Source organism: Apodemus sylvaticus, chromosome 13 (assembly GCF_947179515.1).
Source record: "Apodemus sylvaticus chromosome 13, mApoSyl1.1, whole genome shotgun sequence".
In the NCBI taxonomy this organism is placed as follows: domain Eukaryota; kingdom Metazoa; phylum Chordata; class Mammalia; order Rodentia; family Muridae; genus Apodemus; species Apodemus sylvaticus.
In genome coordinates, this window is record NC_067484.1 from 29,068,748 (window position 1) to 29,082,366 (window position 13,619).

The 13,619-nt window shown below is 43.7% G+C and overlaps 1 protein-coding gene across 1 annotated transcript; it reads right to left on the minus strand.

Moving 5' to 3' along the window:
• Positions 1-9,333: 9,333 nt before the first annotated feature.
• On the minus strand, positions 9,334-13,308 carry Mc5r (melanocortin 5 receptor). Its single transcript, XM_052155942.1, has one exon. It carries the CDS (start codon positions 12,889-12,891, stop codon positions 11,917-11,919), a length of 975 nt encoding a protein of 324 aa, XP_052011902.1. The 5' UTR covers positions 12,892-13,308; the 3' UTR covers positions 9,334-11,916.
• Between the last annotated feature and the right edge of the window lie 311 nt (positions 13,309-13,619).

Genomic DNA, 13,619 nt, shown 5'->3' on the forward strand with positions numbered 1-13,619 from the left:
CTCTGTGTTTGTTGCTGCTCTATTTACAACACTCAGAAAATGGAAACAGCCTAGATATTCACCAACTGATGAATGAATAACAAGTGTGCTACATTTATATAATGGAATTTAACTCTGCTGTTAAGAAAAAAAAAAAGTAAAATTAAAACCTTTGCCAATAAATGGATGGAATTATAAACAATCAACCTGAGTGAGGTAATGCAGACCCAGAAAGACAAACATCATGTTTTCTCTTCATATGTGGATGTTACTTTGACTCTTAAGTTACATATGTTTCATTTGGAATACTCATTTGTTAGAAAACAGGTAAGGGCTGTTGGGAATGAATGGGATCTTTCAAGGGAGAAGAAATAGAATACAGTGATATAAAGAAGGGGAAAAGAAAAAAAAAGCTGGGAGGTGGTGGTCTATGCCTTTAATCCCAGCATTCATGAGACAGAGGGAGGTGGATCTCTCTGAGTTCAAGGCCAGCCTGATCTACAGAGTATGTTCCAGGACAGCCAGAGCTACACAGAGAAACCTTGTCTCAAAGTCCTGCCCCAAACAGGAAGAGATAGAAATAATGGATAGAGATGGATTAAATGATTAAATGGGGTGGAGGAGGGGAGGTGTGTAGCAGAGGGAACACAGGGAGGGAGAACTAACACTAAATGCCTTTTGAAAAAGTTGTACAAGCCGGGTGGTAATGGCACACGCCTGTAATCCCAGCACTTGGGAGGCAGAGGCAGGCGGATTTCTGAGTTCGAGGCCAGCCTGGTATACAGAGTGAATTCCAGGACAGCCAGGGCTATACAGAGAAACCCTGTCTCAAAAAAACCAAAATCAAAAAAAAAAGTTGTACAGAAACATACCATTGTAGTTCTATAAACTACCTAAATATATAAAAGTTTAAATAATAATGTTTTCATACATTATCATACAGCAGGGAAACAATACCCAACTAGGTACTGCATGATGGCAAATAAAAGCTTCAGTACCAGGAATAAGTTGCCTCCTTTGGAGTTGGTAGCCAGTTTGGTCCCATAGAACCCTTCCTCCCCTACAGCCCCCCCCCCCCAAAAAAAACCCATCATAGGCTATGGCCATTGCTCCAGAACCACACACTCATAAAAGATCCACTACCGTGGTACAGCTGCCCTCAGAGCCCTCCTGATGTCTTTACTATTCTCATCTGAGGTAAGTACAGTGGCTTAAGTACAATAAAATATTGCCTGTGGGCATGTCACTCCCCGGGATCCCCTCTTATGTAGTCCCAAGTTGAGTGGAGCGGTGTAGACTCTGGACAACCATGAGCTATATCAGGCTTTATACAGGCACTACCAGCACTTATTTTCTTACCAGTAAATCTTACCTGGGATTTCCCATACCCATTTCTCCCCTGCTACACCCGTGCACACCCATAGACATGCACAAGATAGGCCAGAGTTCTGATACAGGCAGCCTAGAACACAACTAGCCCCATGTAGCAAACGACTGGAAGCCAACGCCGGCAAAGACAATCAATGACTTAAAACAAAACAAGACATGATGACTTTTCAAACCCCATATGCTTTGATTTGGAGACCAGTACGTGTCTGGAGTATGATTTCAAACAAGTTGCTTAACCCCCAGGTAAAACTGAGTAATATTTATCTGCTTTTTAAGGTGGGTGGAGAACTGAGTTAGTCCTTCTAAAGTGCACTGGGCATTGCAAAAGTGCACTCATAACATTCTGAGAACCTTTCAAGCAATGAGAGATAGAGAAGAATTCTCACCTGGGGCTTCTTGAGTTTACCAACAAGTGGGAGGACAGAACAAAACAAAACAAAAACCTATTCACTGCCACCTACTGGCATGAAAGAGTTTGACATTTAACTTTTTCAATATGTTTTACCATAGAGTTGAAAGGATGCCTCTGGCCAGGAACCCCGAGACTACACATTGTGGGCTCATCTCCTTTGGCTTGATTATGCTCTTTTCTTAAATTAGCTTTTCTCTGCTTAGGATTCAGAACAAGAAAAAAGGCTGAGCAAGGTTGCAGAGCAAGACAAGACTCTGCTACCTACTTGGCGTTCGCACAGATTCCTACCATAGGCGTGACTGTAAGTAGAATCCAGGTGAGAAGGGAATCCGTACCTGGGCAGCCTCCTGCCTTACCTTTGCTCAAGGAGCAGACCATATCCTGCCAGATCGAAGCCACCTCCAAAAACCATACTTAAAAAATTCCATACAAGGAATTGAGTGTACAAACTCAATACACATCTGCACCTCTACAGAAATGGGTTAAAGTTATAACGTGAGAGGGCTGTAAGAGGGAAGAGGCAAGAGATATCAAGGAACTAGAACTTGGAATGAATTTCTGAAGTTGGAAGGTCACAGGGTAGACTGACGGAAAGGCTAGTCTGAGATAGCCACACTCCACAGAAGCAATCGCTGGTGACAAGTGTTGGAAGTCAAGGGGATAAGAGAGAAAACAGGTGCCTATCTACAAAACGAGGCATAGCCTTCTCTACTATGTTTCATGAAATGTACTCCGTAGTGCAGAATCGTGCCTCTGAGTACCAGCATGAGTGACAGCTAAGCTCTGACGGTACCACAGCAATGCCCTTGTGCTGGCCCACAAGAGTATGTCCAGTCTGTTAGCCTGTTCTCAGTCTAAGCACCCTTTGAGTAAAGTCTGAGAGTTGATGTACCCACACATTGAGCGTTACCCAACCTTTATGCTTCACCCTAAAGGGCTGCAAGGAAGCCGTGCAACACTCAGTGAAGCACGCCAGCCTTTCGTTCACAAGCATTAATGTAAATTCGAGAGTCACCCATCGCTTGATGGAGGTGAGTTATACACAGAGAAAAGAGCACGGGGACTCATGGGGACTTGCAGAGATCAGGGAGCCTGGAGGAGTCTGGGCTTAGTCCTCTGCATACACCTTATGGCTGAATAGCTTGCTGTTCTGGTGGAAATCCTAACAGTCGAAGCAGGCACTGTCTCTAACTCTTTTGCCTACTTGGGGTACCCTTTTCTTCCTACTAGGTTGCCTTGCCCAGCCTCAATATGATGGTATGTGCCTGGTCTTATTGTTGTGCTGTTTGGTAGATGTTCCTAGGAGGGCTGCTCTGCTCTAAGGGAAGGCGGATGGGAGGTGGATCTGAGGAAGAGGAGAGGCACACAGGGCAGGGGAGGCTGGGAGGAGGGGAAGGAAGGGAAACTGGAATCTGGATGGAATATATGGGAGAAGTATTTAAAAAGGAAGGAGCATTATAAATAAAATAATTGCTTTTGAAAAAGCAAGCGTTTAGAGTAGCAAGTCTGAATTTGTTTTAATGGGGGGGGGCGGGTGGGATAGACAGTGTATGGATCCATGCATTCAAAAATAAATAGGGTGCTATGAAGCGGAAAGAACAAGCAACTAAAGCAGCAGATCTGGGGTTTTAAAATTCAATGCAAAAGTGATTGTATATGCCTGACATCCTAGCACTTGAAAGGCTGAAGCGAAAACTAGTCTGGCTTACACAGTGGGATCTAGTCTCAGTTGACAAGAGAAGAGAGTAGTTGTTCAGAAAACAGGAGGGGGGGGGGAAGGAGGGAAGGAAGGAGGGAGAGAGAGAGAGAGAGAGAGAGAGAGAGAGAGAGAGAGAGACCAAAGAAGAGAAGATAATTTCCATCACAAAATACTTTCTATGACAAAGCTGGCATTCCTAACCGTCCCACCTTCCTTTCTAGCCTGTGATTCCATCCTGGTACAGAGCTTGAGCCATGAATTAGCCTTAAAATGAGACAGCACTACCTTACAGCATCCTGCTGAGGTCCACACCAGCCAGCAAAGGCTTACCTCCAGACTTCTTCACTACAAAAGAGAGGTCTACTTTGCCCTCAGGTCTATCCCAGGCTTAGAGTTTCTGTGTATATAATGGAACAAATTCTAACTCTATCCAGTGTGGTAGTCAATAACCACATGCTATTACGTGAAAATTATAAAATCCACGCCTTCAGTCGCACTGGCCTCCTTGTTAATGTCTAATTGCTGCATATGGTTGTGGTTGCTCTAACACACAAAGCAGAGATGAGCCAGTGTGACTTCTGAAAGCACCTGCTGCCCTACTTAATAAGTCACTCCCACAAAGGTTCCAATGATCTCATAAGGAACACTTAAAACTACTCTCTGAAATAGCAGACTAGACTACAGCTGTCAATGGGATTCACTGACAGACGGACATCCGACTCACAGGGGCATGAACAAGATGCTCCCTGAAGATCTGCAAAATGAAGAACTCAAGTTGGGTTCAGAGGAGTCCAATGTCATTGTTGTGGAGGATGACTGAAAAATTAACGGCCATTCTGGAGATGTTTGCAGGAAAACACTGACAGAATCACATACAAAGCCTGTCTCAATGTGCAACTTTCAAGACCAGTTTGGCCTATAGGCATGTCTTGTGTGAGGGAGTTTTTAATTAGGTTTTTCGAGGTAGAGACACACCCTAAATGTGGGCAGCACCAGCTCACAGACTGGGCCTGTACTGAATGAAACAGAGAAATGGAATTGAACACTAGCCTGCATTCATCCATTTTCTCTGCTCTCGACTATGCATGCTACTTGCTTCAAGTTCCTGACATCTTGCTTTCCACACAATGGTGCTCTGTTAGCTAGGGTTGTAAGCCCATTAAACCCTTTCTCTCCTAAGTAGCTTTTGTCAGAATACGTTATCACAACAACTGGACACTGAACTTGAACAGTGTGTGTGTGTGTGTGTGTGTGTGTGTGTGTGATACCTCATAACACACAATGAGGTATTATTCAGCCATGAAGAAGAATGAAGTTCTGTCCTCTATACCAAAATGGATGGCCCGTGAGAATACTACACTAAGTGAGATAAACCACACAGAGAAAAACAAGTCCTAATGTTCTCTCATACGTGAAAGGTTAAAATAATAAGCCAACCTGAATAGTATGGTGATTACTAGAGGCCAAGGAGCAGAGAGAGTGGGTGAAAGTTGAGCTAATTTGAGTGTATATTGTATGCAAATGGAAATACCGCACTGAACCCTATTAATGTGTACAATTAATATATGTCAATCAGAATGTTTTTATTTGCTGAGTCAAAATCGCCAAAATGTACGAGATAACTGAGAGAAAAATTAGATATAAAAAAAGTAAGGTTGCTAGAGATATGATCTCAGGATAAGTCTAAATGTGTGACACGGAAAAGAAACAGACAAGTTTGGAATGCTTGCATGGAGAAGAGGGGTCGTAAGTCAGAATAGGGAATTTTACAGAAGCCAAGAAAAGTTTTCAGAGGAGACAATAGTTGCACAAGAGGTAAGATGTTCAGAGACAGAGAAGACTGCGGAGATGGTGAGCAGCACTCACTGATGTGGTGAAGGTAAAAGAAAACTAAACAGGTGAGTTAGTGCTAAAGAAAAGCGCAGTGCTTTAAAAAGCTTTTAAAGCCCCCGATGTCATGTCGCACAGGTCCCTAGCTCTATTTCTCAGTGTTCATGTTTTTCTAGTTACATGATGCTAACAGATATCAAGACGTACTCAAGTGTCAAGTTGGGGGAGCATCACTTACAGGCAAAGCTGCCCCTCCCCCTGCCACTGTGCACAGAGTGTCTTATCAACATGTAAGAAGGCAAATAGGAAAAATAAACATCTGGTCATGGCTTTTCTTTAGAACCGAGATGGAAGGGCTTAACAAAGTTTATTTGTCCTTCAGTAACAGTGGTAATGTAATGAGAGAGAGAGAGAACGAGAGAACAGGGAAGCAGAGAGGAGGAGGAAGAAGGAGAGAGAGTAAATGAGGGAAGTAGAAAGGAAGGAAGAAAGGAAGGGAGGGAGGGGGAGGGATGGAGGGAGGGAAGAAGGAAGGAAGGAAGAAAGGAAGGAAGGAAAGAAGGAAAGAAGGAAAGGAGGGAGGGAGGGAGAGGGAAGGAGGGAGGGAGGGAGGAATGAAGGAAGGGAGAAAGGAAGGGAGGGAGGGAGGGAGGAGGGAGGGAGAGAGGAAGGGAGGGAGGGAAGAGGGAGGAAGGAAGGACACAGAGAATGGGGAAAACACACAGCAAGTTCCAGTGTGAAAGATCAAAATTAGATGACTTCGCATGCACAAGGGAGAAAGAAGATGATGTAGGGAGACAGTCTCAGGCCTGACCATCCTGGGCTTGAGTTCCTCTTATGAGATCTCCTGATTAAGTGAATATCTTACTGAGACATTGTACCTTTAACACAACTGACTTCCAGTTCTCTCCATCCCTGCCATATAACACAGCTCCGGCCCTGGTTCTCACCAGGTCCCCTAGCTTCTGGTCACAGAAAGTAAAATATTTAACCTTACTATCGCTGTAATGAAACTCCCCCATGACCAAAGCAAGCTGTGGAGGAAAGGATCTGTTTGGCTTAGCACTTCCGTATCACTTTCATTATTAAAGAAAGGGAAACCAGAAAAGTGAAGGCAGAAACCTGGAGGCAGGAGCTGATGCAGAGGCCATGGATGGGTGCTGCTTACTGGCTTGCTCCCCATGGCTTGCTCCCAGTTGACTCCTGTGGAGGCATTTTCTCAGTTGACTCTGATTGACATAAAATTGGCCAGCACAATTGACCCCTCGTTAACTTGATGCACAATGCTTTATAAGACATAGCCTTGAAGGGGGGATTAATAAGTATCACAAATATGAAGCATATTACAAACTTTCAAGTTCCATAATATTTGCCAATTCAAATACTTTAAAATTTTCTGTCTCTTTTAAAAATACCTTTTAACTCTCCTTTAAAAATCAAAATCTCTATTAAAATCCAAAGTCTTTTAATGTGAGCTCCTATAAAATGATAAATACGCTAAATATTTTCTTACTTCAAGAGGGAAGAGCCAGGGCACAGTCACAGTCTGAAGAAAGCAAAACCACACTCCAAAGGTGTAAATGATTCAATTTCCAATATCTGGGATTCAGTCATCATCCTCTGGGCTCTTCCAAAGGGCTTGGGCCATTTTTCCAGCTCTGTCCTCTGATGCACAAACAGTTAGTCCTCTAAGCTGAAGCCAGCTCCACCCCACCACTGCTGCTGTCCTTAGCAGTCACCCCATGGTACTAACATCTACAAAATTCTGGGGTCTCTGCGGCAACGGGACTGCACCATCACCAACAGCCTCTCCCGGCCTCTTACAGTGTTGAGCCTCAGCTGCTTTTCATGACCCCTTCATGCCTTCAAAACCAGTACTACCTCAGTGACTCTTTACCAAATTAAGCTTCCAGTGTGAGATACATACAACCCTGGCTGCCTCTGGAACACGACAACTGTATGCAGACTCTGAAGAAACACTTTCCAGAAGTTTCCTCTCCATGATGCTGGCCTCTTCTTAATCACTGCTAATTTCTTAGTGGTAACCAGCTGACCAGCATTCATTGTACAAGTAAAGCATTGTTTTTTCTTTTTGGGTTCTGATCTCTTGTTAATTACAGTCAATATTTCATCCCTACACAACCAGAACCACAGATTCTTAACTCAAACTCTGCAACATCGCTGATAGAGTCTTTAAGGCACTCTCGGGCTTCCCTCCATCACCTGCCTCTCTCCCAACCACTTATCTTCCAAGCTCCCTTAGAACAGATCAACAAACTCTGAACACTCAACGACTTTCAAAGGCCAAAGTTCCAAAGTCCTTCTGCCCCTAAAGTAGCATGGTCACAACAGTCACAACACTACCTCAGAATCCTGATAGCGATTTGTCTTCAAGTTACTATTGTTGTGATGAAACACCGTGACCCAAAGCAACGTGGAGAGGAAAGAATTTACTTAGCTCACACTTCCACAGCACTGTCCATCATCAAAAGAAATCAGGGGGCTGGAGAGATGGCTCAGCGATTAAAAGCACTGACTGCTCTACCAGAGGTCCTGAGTTCAAATCCCAGCAACCACCTGGTGGCTCACAACCATCTGTCATGAGATCTGATGCTCTCTTCTGGTGTGTGTCTGAAGAAAACTACAGTCTACTCATAGAAATAATAATACATAAATAATATTTTAAAAAATCATGACTGGAACTCATATGGGGCAGGATCCTGGAGGCAGGAGCTGATGCAGAGGCCGTGGATGGGTTCTGTTTACTTGCTTGCTCCCCGTGGCTTGCCAAAAGCCAAATACTATGGAGGCATTTTCTCAGCTGGGACCCTCTCCTCTCAGAGGACCCTGTTTCAAGTTGACAGAAAATAGACTACAGATCAAGTCTCTTATTTCTGGCACAATGTCGTACTCTTATCCTCTCACCTTGGCTGGGATCAGATGGCTTTGCCGCCCCATGCTCACCTTTCTTCTGTTTAAACTTACATAGTCATGTCTCGTCACTTTATAGATCTAATATGTCCTCCTTTTCACATGTTAAAGGAATTCTTAATGAGAAAGGAGGAAACAACCAGACATCTCTCGATTGCCTAGGAGCGTTTCTGGACTCGCCCTGCTACCTGTTCCTGGGCTGTAATGCATCAAACCCTACCTCCCAGCTGTGTAGGGTTGTGCTATGTGAATTTATAAACTATACAATGTATCCTTCTCTCTCTCACACACACACACACACACACACACACACACAGGATAATTATTCTTGGCCTTTCACTCCTTAAAAATATAATGGCAATTCTGGTCACACGCTTGGCATTATAGTACACATAGACACGGTTTGTGAATACTGAATGTTCAGGCACATAGGATTTCCCTGGCCCACCTAGACATGAGGAGTGAAATTGAGTAAGAAAAGAAACTCACCTGTATAAGCCAGGCGTTAGATCTTGAGCAATCTCGTCCTTGAATAGCCAACTGTAAGAGGCTCTGCTGATTTATTTTTAGCATGTAGCGTGATAGAAAAGTGAACAATAAGCTGTTGTCATGTGACCTTGCTGATACTTGAGAGCCAGCGTTTCTTAAAGTGGGATCTTGGACTAATAGTTTTGGGGAGCTTGTTAGAAACCCGAAAGCCCAGCTGGGAATGACAGCACACACCTCGGGAGGCTAAGATGGAATGTTTGTCCTCCCCCACTCTTCTTCCATCTCCAGTACTTCCAGCCCCATACTGAGCTTATAATAAGTGATTGTCCCAGAATAATTATGTACTAGGACATATTTTCCAATATAGAGTCAAGTATAAAGTTTATTTTATTTGTAAGAGTAATATAATTTCAAATGTCTATACTACAAGCAATAAATGCTGTCAAGTAGAATTCACCAATGCACACACATTCTCATTTGGTAATACCTACCAGAAAGTTTCCAGAAAGATTAAAAAAAAATCATCCAAATCTCACATATCCAAATGGCCAATTCAAATGTATAGTTTAGTCTATCCATTTTATTAATTATATATATATTTATTAGTATAAGTTGAACCATCCTTCTGCTTTACTAACAATTTCTATGAACACATATTTTACAGCAAATACACTTCCCACAGAGACATACGGCTTAACATACAATACCACATGTTTGACATGCATGTGTATTCTTCTTTCGTTAAGGGAACTTCAGGCAAATACATTTCCCACAAAAACAGAAAGCTAACATCCAATGCCACATGTTTGACACGTATGTGTATTCTTTTTAGTTGTTGTTAAGGGGGCTTCATTTCAAGGTTGGCTTATTTGCATAAATATAACAAGTTACTACATGCATATATTTTCCCAAACATGACAACATTTGAACACAAGGGCTATTTTGTTTACATAGAGATTAAAATTCAGTTTTTAAATACCTTAATTGTAATAAGTTCTTTTAGTACCCAGAGCAGAGAATTAGAAAAGTGACAGTTGGGTGTCTAGATGAGCAGTGTGACCACCAAGATCAATGTCTCATTCTACCCCTGTGATCAGAACTAGAGTCACCTTGCTAAACCCTCAAGGATAATAGGCAGAAGATTCGACTTGGAAATTACAAACACTGTAAGTGCTTGCTCTGTTCAGACAAGAGAGGAAGCCTGCAGATAGCCCATGTCCCGGTGACATCCATGGCCACAGAGGACTCTGCTTTCTTTAATGGCTACAATGAGAGTTTTCACTTCCTGCGTGTGACTGTTCAGCAGCTATGAACAGGAAACATTTTGAAAGGCTAGAGGCTCTTTGTAGATCAGTTGCAAACAATCTGCTTGTTTTTGTAAAGATCTGGACATCTCATGCACCTTGCTGTTAACACCAGCACTGTGTGTTTTGTTTTGTTTTGTTTTTCTATGCTGAGCTCCTAGAGGGGTTGCTGATCATGCTCACAAGCTAATTATGACAGGATACTAGAAAGTTCCTCTGTTCTTACAATCTTCTATAGACAGGACCTATCTTACACCCACAGTTCACTGTGGGAAGATCTGTATGTCTGATGCTTTATGTATATTTTCTTTCATTTGGAAACATCCTAGATGTCAAGTATCCAATGAAAAAAGAAAATACTAATTCCAGCACACTACTTCGAAATGGAACCTGTGAGCTGTAAGAGCTCATACACTTCGCTTCAGATGAAGATCCCAAACATGACAACATCTGAACACAAGGGCTATTCTGTTTACATAGAGATTAAAATGCAGTCAAGCATGTTCTTAAATACCTTAATATAAAGGTCAAGATTTGTAGCAAGTCATTTTAGCACCCAGAGCAGAGAATTAGACTAGTGACAATTGGGTGCCCGGACGAGCAGTGTGACCACCAAAATCAATATCTTATTCTAACTCTATGATCTTCACTGGCATCCACGCGGCTCTGTTGAGCACAGCAAGTCTCTTCGAATCCAAAAAACTGCTCCGGAACTGGCACGGGTACCCTTCCTTCATGTTACTGTGTGTGATCCCACCCATGTGGATCAGTTCTTTTAAATAACAACAACAACAACAACAACAACAAAAATCCTACGTGTTTTTTCAAATTTTACAAGAAGTTCTCCCATTTTTTTTTCCAGATAGTTCTTTTGGCCATTCTGGGAGGTAAGCACAGAGGTGGGCCCTGGAGTGGAGTGAAGGACACACAGCCAGGGTCGCCAGGGTTAGTGTTTGAGCTTGCATCCCTTTCCTCCACTCCAGACTAGAGAAAATGGTGTGTCTTTGTTGTGGGCCGGGCCTTTGGTGATAGCTGGAGGCAGGTTAAGATGCTGCAAAGTGAGGAACTCTCAGACACCAAGAGCTAGTGAATGACTATGTGAGAGAAAGCCAACTTAGGTTGACTTTGGACATGTGATAAATGGAGTGGGGGGTGGGGGTTGTACCTAGAGTCCCCGATATGACCACCCCCAAATTTCTTGGAAACACTGACTTGAGTCAGGATTAAGACAGTGAGAGATATGGAGGTTTTCACAAAACACAAAGCAAGGTGTTTAGCATAGAAGTTTTATGTCTGAGTAAATACAAAACTATGATGGACAGGAGTATAGGTAGCTAAGGTTGGTCCCCAGACAATTCTGAATGCAAGCCAGAAGCCAGAAGTCTAGGATATGTGAGCTGTCGAGACACCCATAACAAATAAAATGGAAGTCTCAAATAAAAAGGAGCCGGATGGCTCTCCATTCCTGAAAAGAACACTAAAGGTGCACCCTGCAAACATGGATCTCGTCATTAGGAAAGCTGAACCAAATGCAAAGGCCACTGACGGTGACATGGGCCTCCACAGTGTTTCTTTCAATGACAGCTCATCCAGGAGGTTCCGCATCTCCTCGGGTCACTTACCAGGTCAGGCAGAGGATGGTAAAACCTCTGAAAAATGGAATGGAAGTGGGGGCGGGGAGAGTGATCGAAAAGTTAAGAGACTTGCCACAGCCCAGGCTCACCATGGAGACAGTTCACACGTGCACACCCCAAACAGGCAACTACCAAACTGAGCTGCAAAGGAGATCAAGAAGAACACATTTGAGATCCTTAGCGACCTTGCTTATGCCCTGGGGAACCTAATTGACTGAGAGATGAGAGCCACCGAGAGGGGGAAGGCGTTTAATACCTGCCAAGGAGCCTACAAGTTCGCCTGAATCCGTGACAACAGATGATCTCCTTTAAGGTCCTCCGCATCTCTTGGCTGCGGAGGGCATAGATGAGAGGGTCGATCACAGAATTGCACATGATGAGTATGAGATACATGTTGAAGTAAGACATAAAGCAAGAGCAATAGACGTTCTGGGGGCACGAGATCATTAGGATAAGGTGAAGGAAGAAGGGGGACCAGCAGACAATGAAAATCCCCAGCAGCATGGTGAGGGTCATGGCACCCTTCATGCTGGTCCTTGGCCTCACGGAGTTGTATCTGGGGGAAGCTGCTATCCGCTTGACATGGTTCCGGGCCAGGAGGAACATGTGTATATACAGAGACACCATGAAGAACAGCATGGTGAAGAACATGGAGATGAGGCAAATGATGACATACTTGGATTCATAGTAAATGATGAAAACAATCCCGCAGCTTATGCAAAAGGTCCAGATGCAGGCGATGATCACCCCCGAGCGCCTGGCTGTCATGATGTAGTGATAGCGCAAGGCATAGAAGATGGTGATGTACCTGTCCACCGCAATGGCCAACAAACTACACATGGAGGCCACGACAGAAATGCAGATCATGGAGTCGAACACATTGTCGATGTGGCGCACAAAGGTGTCTGCTATCACCAGGTGCTTATTATTTAGCAAGTATATGGTGATGGTCTCCCAAGCGTTGGACAAGCTCACGAGCATGTCGGCCACTGCTAAACTCCCCACAAAGAAGTACATGGGTGAGTGCAGGCTTTTGTTCTTCACTATGGCCCCAATGACCAAGATGTTCTCTAAGAGGCTGACGAGGCCCAGAGTGAGGAACACCTCCTCGGCAATGCCCATGTCTTCACAGGCTGAAGACTTGTTCCTGACATTTGGTTCTAAAATGGTGTCCTCCGAGGCGTTCAGGGTAAGATCCAATAAAGTCAGGCGAGACGAGTTCATTGCTGGAAGAAAATGCCCCCACTTCTTGGCATCGGGTTTACTGTAAGACAGGTTTGTTTGCCGTTGTTATTATGATCTCAGGAAGGTAAGAGTATACCACAGCACAGAATGTGCTACCGTACCAAAACCAAGAGCACCTGCAAAAATGGCTGGATAGACACAAGTATACTAGGGTCGTGGCCCTGCTGTTCCTCGCTCTGATTTGTGCTCCTGGTACCTGGTGCTGGCCCTCTAACACAAGCCTACTGTGTTCACTACTGTGTTCACTAGTGTGTTCACAGGGCTGCTCCCACACACGCCTGACTTACAGTGCTTTTGTGAAGCTTCCATTTTTATGCAAAGTACAACTTTAAAAATGTCTGATTTTTGGCTCCTAAGTTTACTCTCAGAGGATCCCCGAACCCTATCCAAACTCTATAACGAGTCCCAGGCAGTGTCCAGATTTTCACATTATTGGGCTATTGCATCCAATTTTGCTCAAGGGAGCCCAGGTTTCTGAAGAGCATATAAACATTCCATCAAGGAAGGCAGATTTATCTGTGTTCTTACCATTAACAAGGACTCTCCTCAAATCCTCAATTCATACTCTCTGGGGTCATAAAGGACTGTAGCAAAGGGGTCGCTTAGCCTGAGCATAAACACAAAGTTACTGTCTCCGATAGATAAGCTTACTTTGCAGTACATTAAGTAGAGAAAAACAAAAATACTTTCCCCTCAATAAATATTTC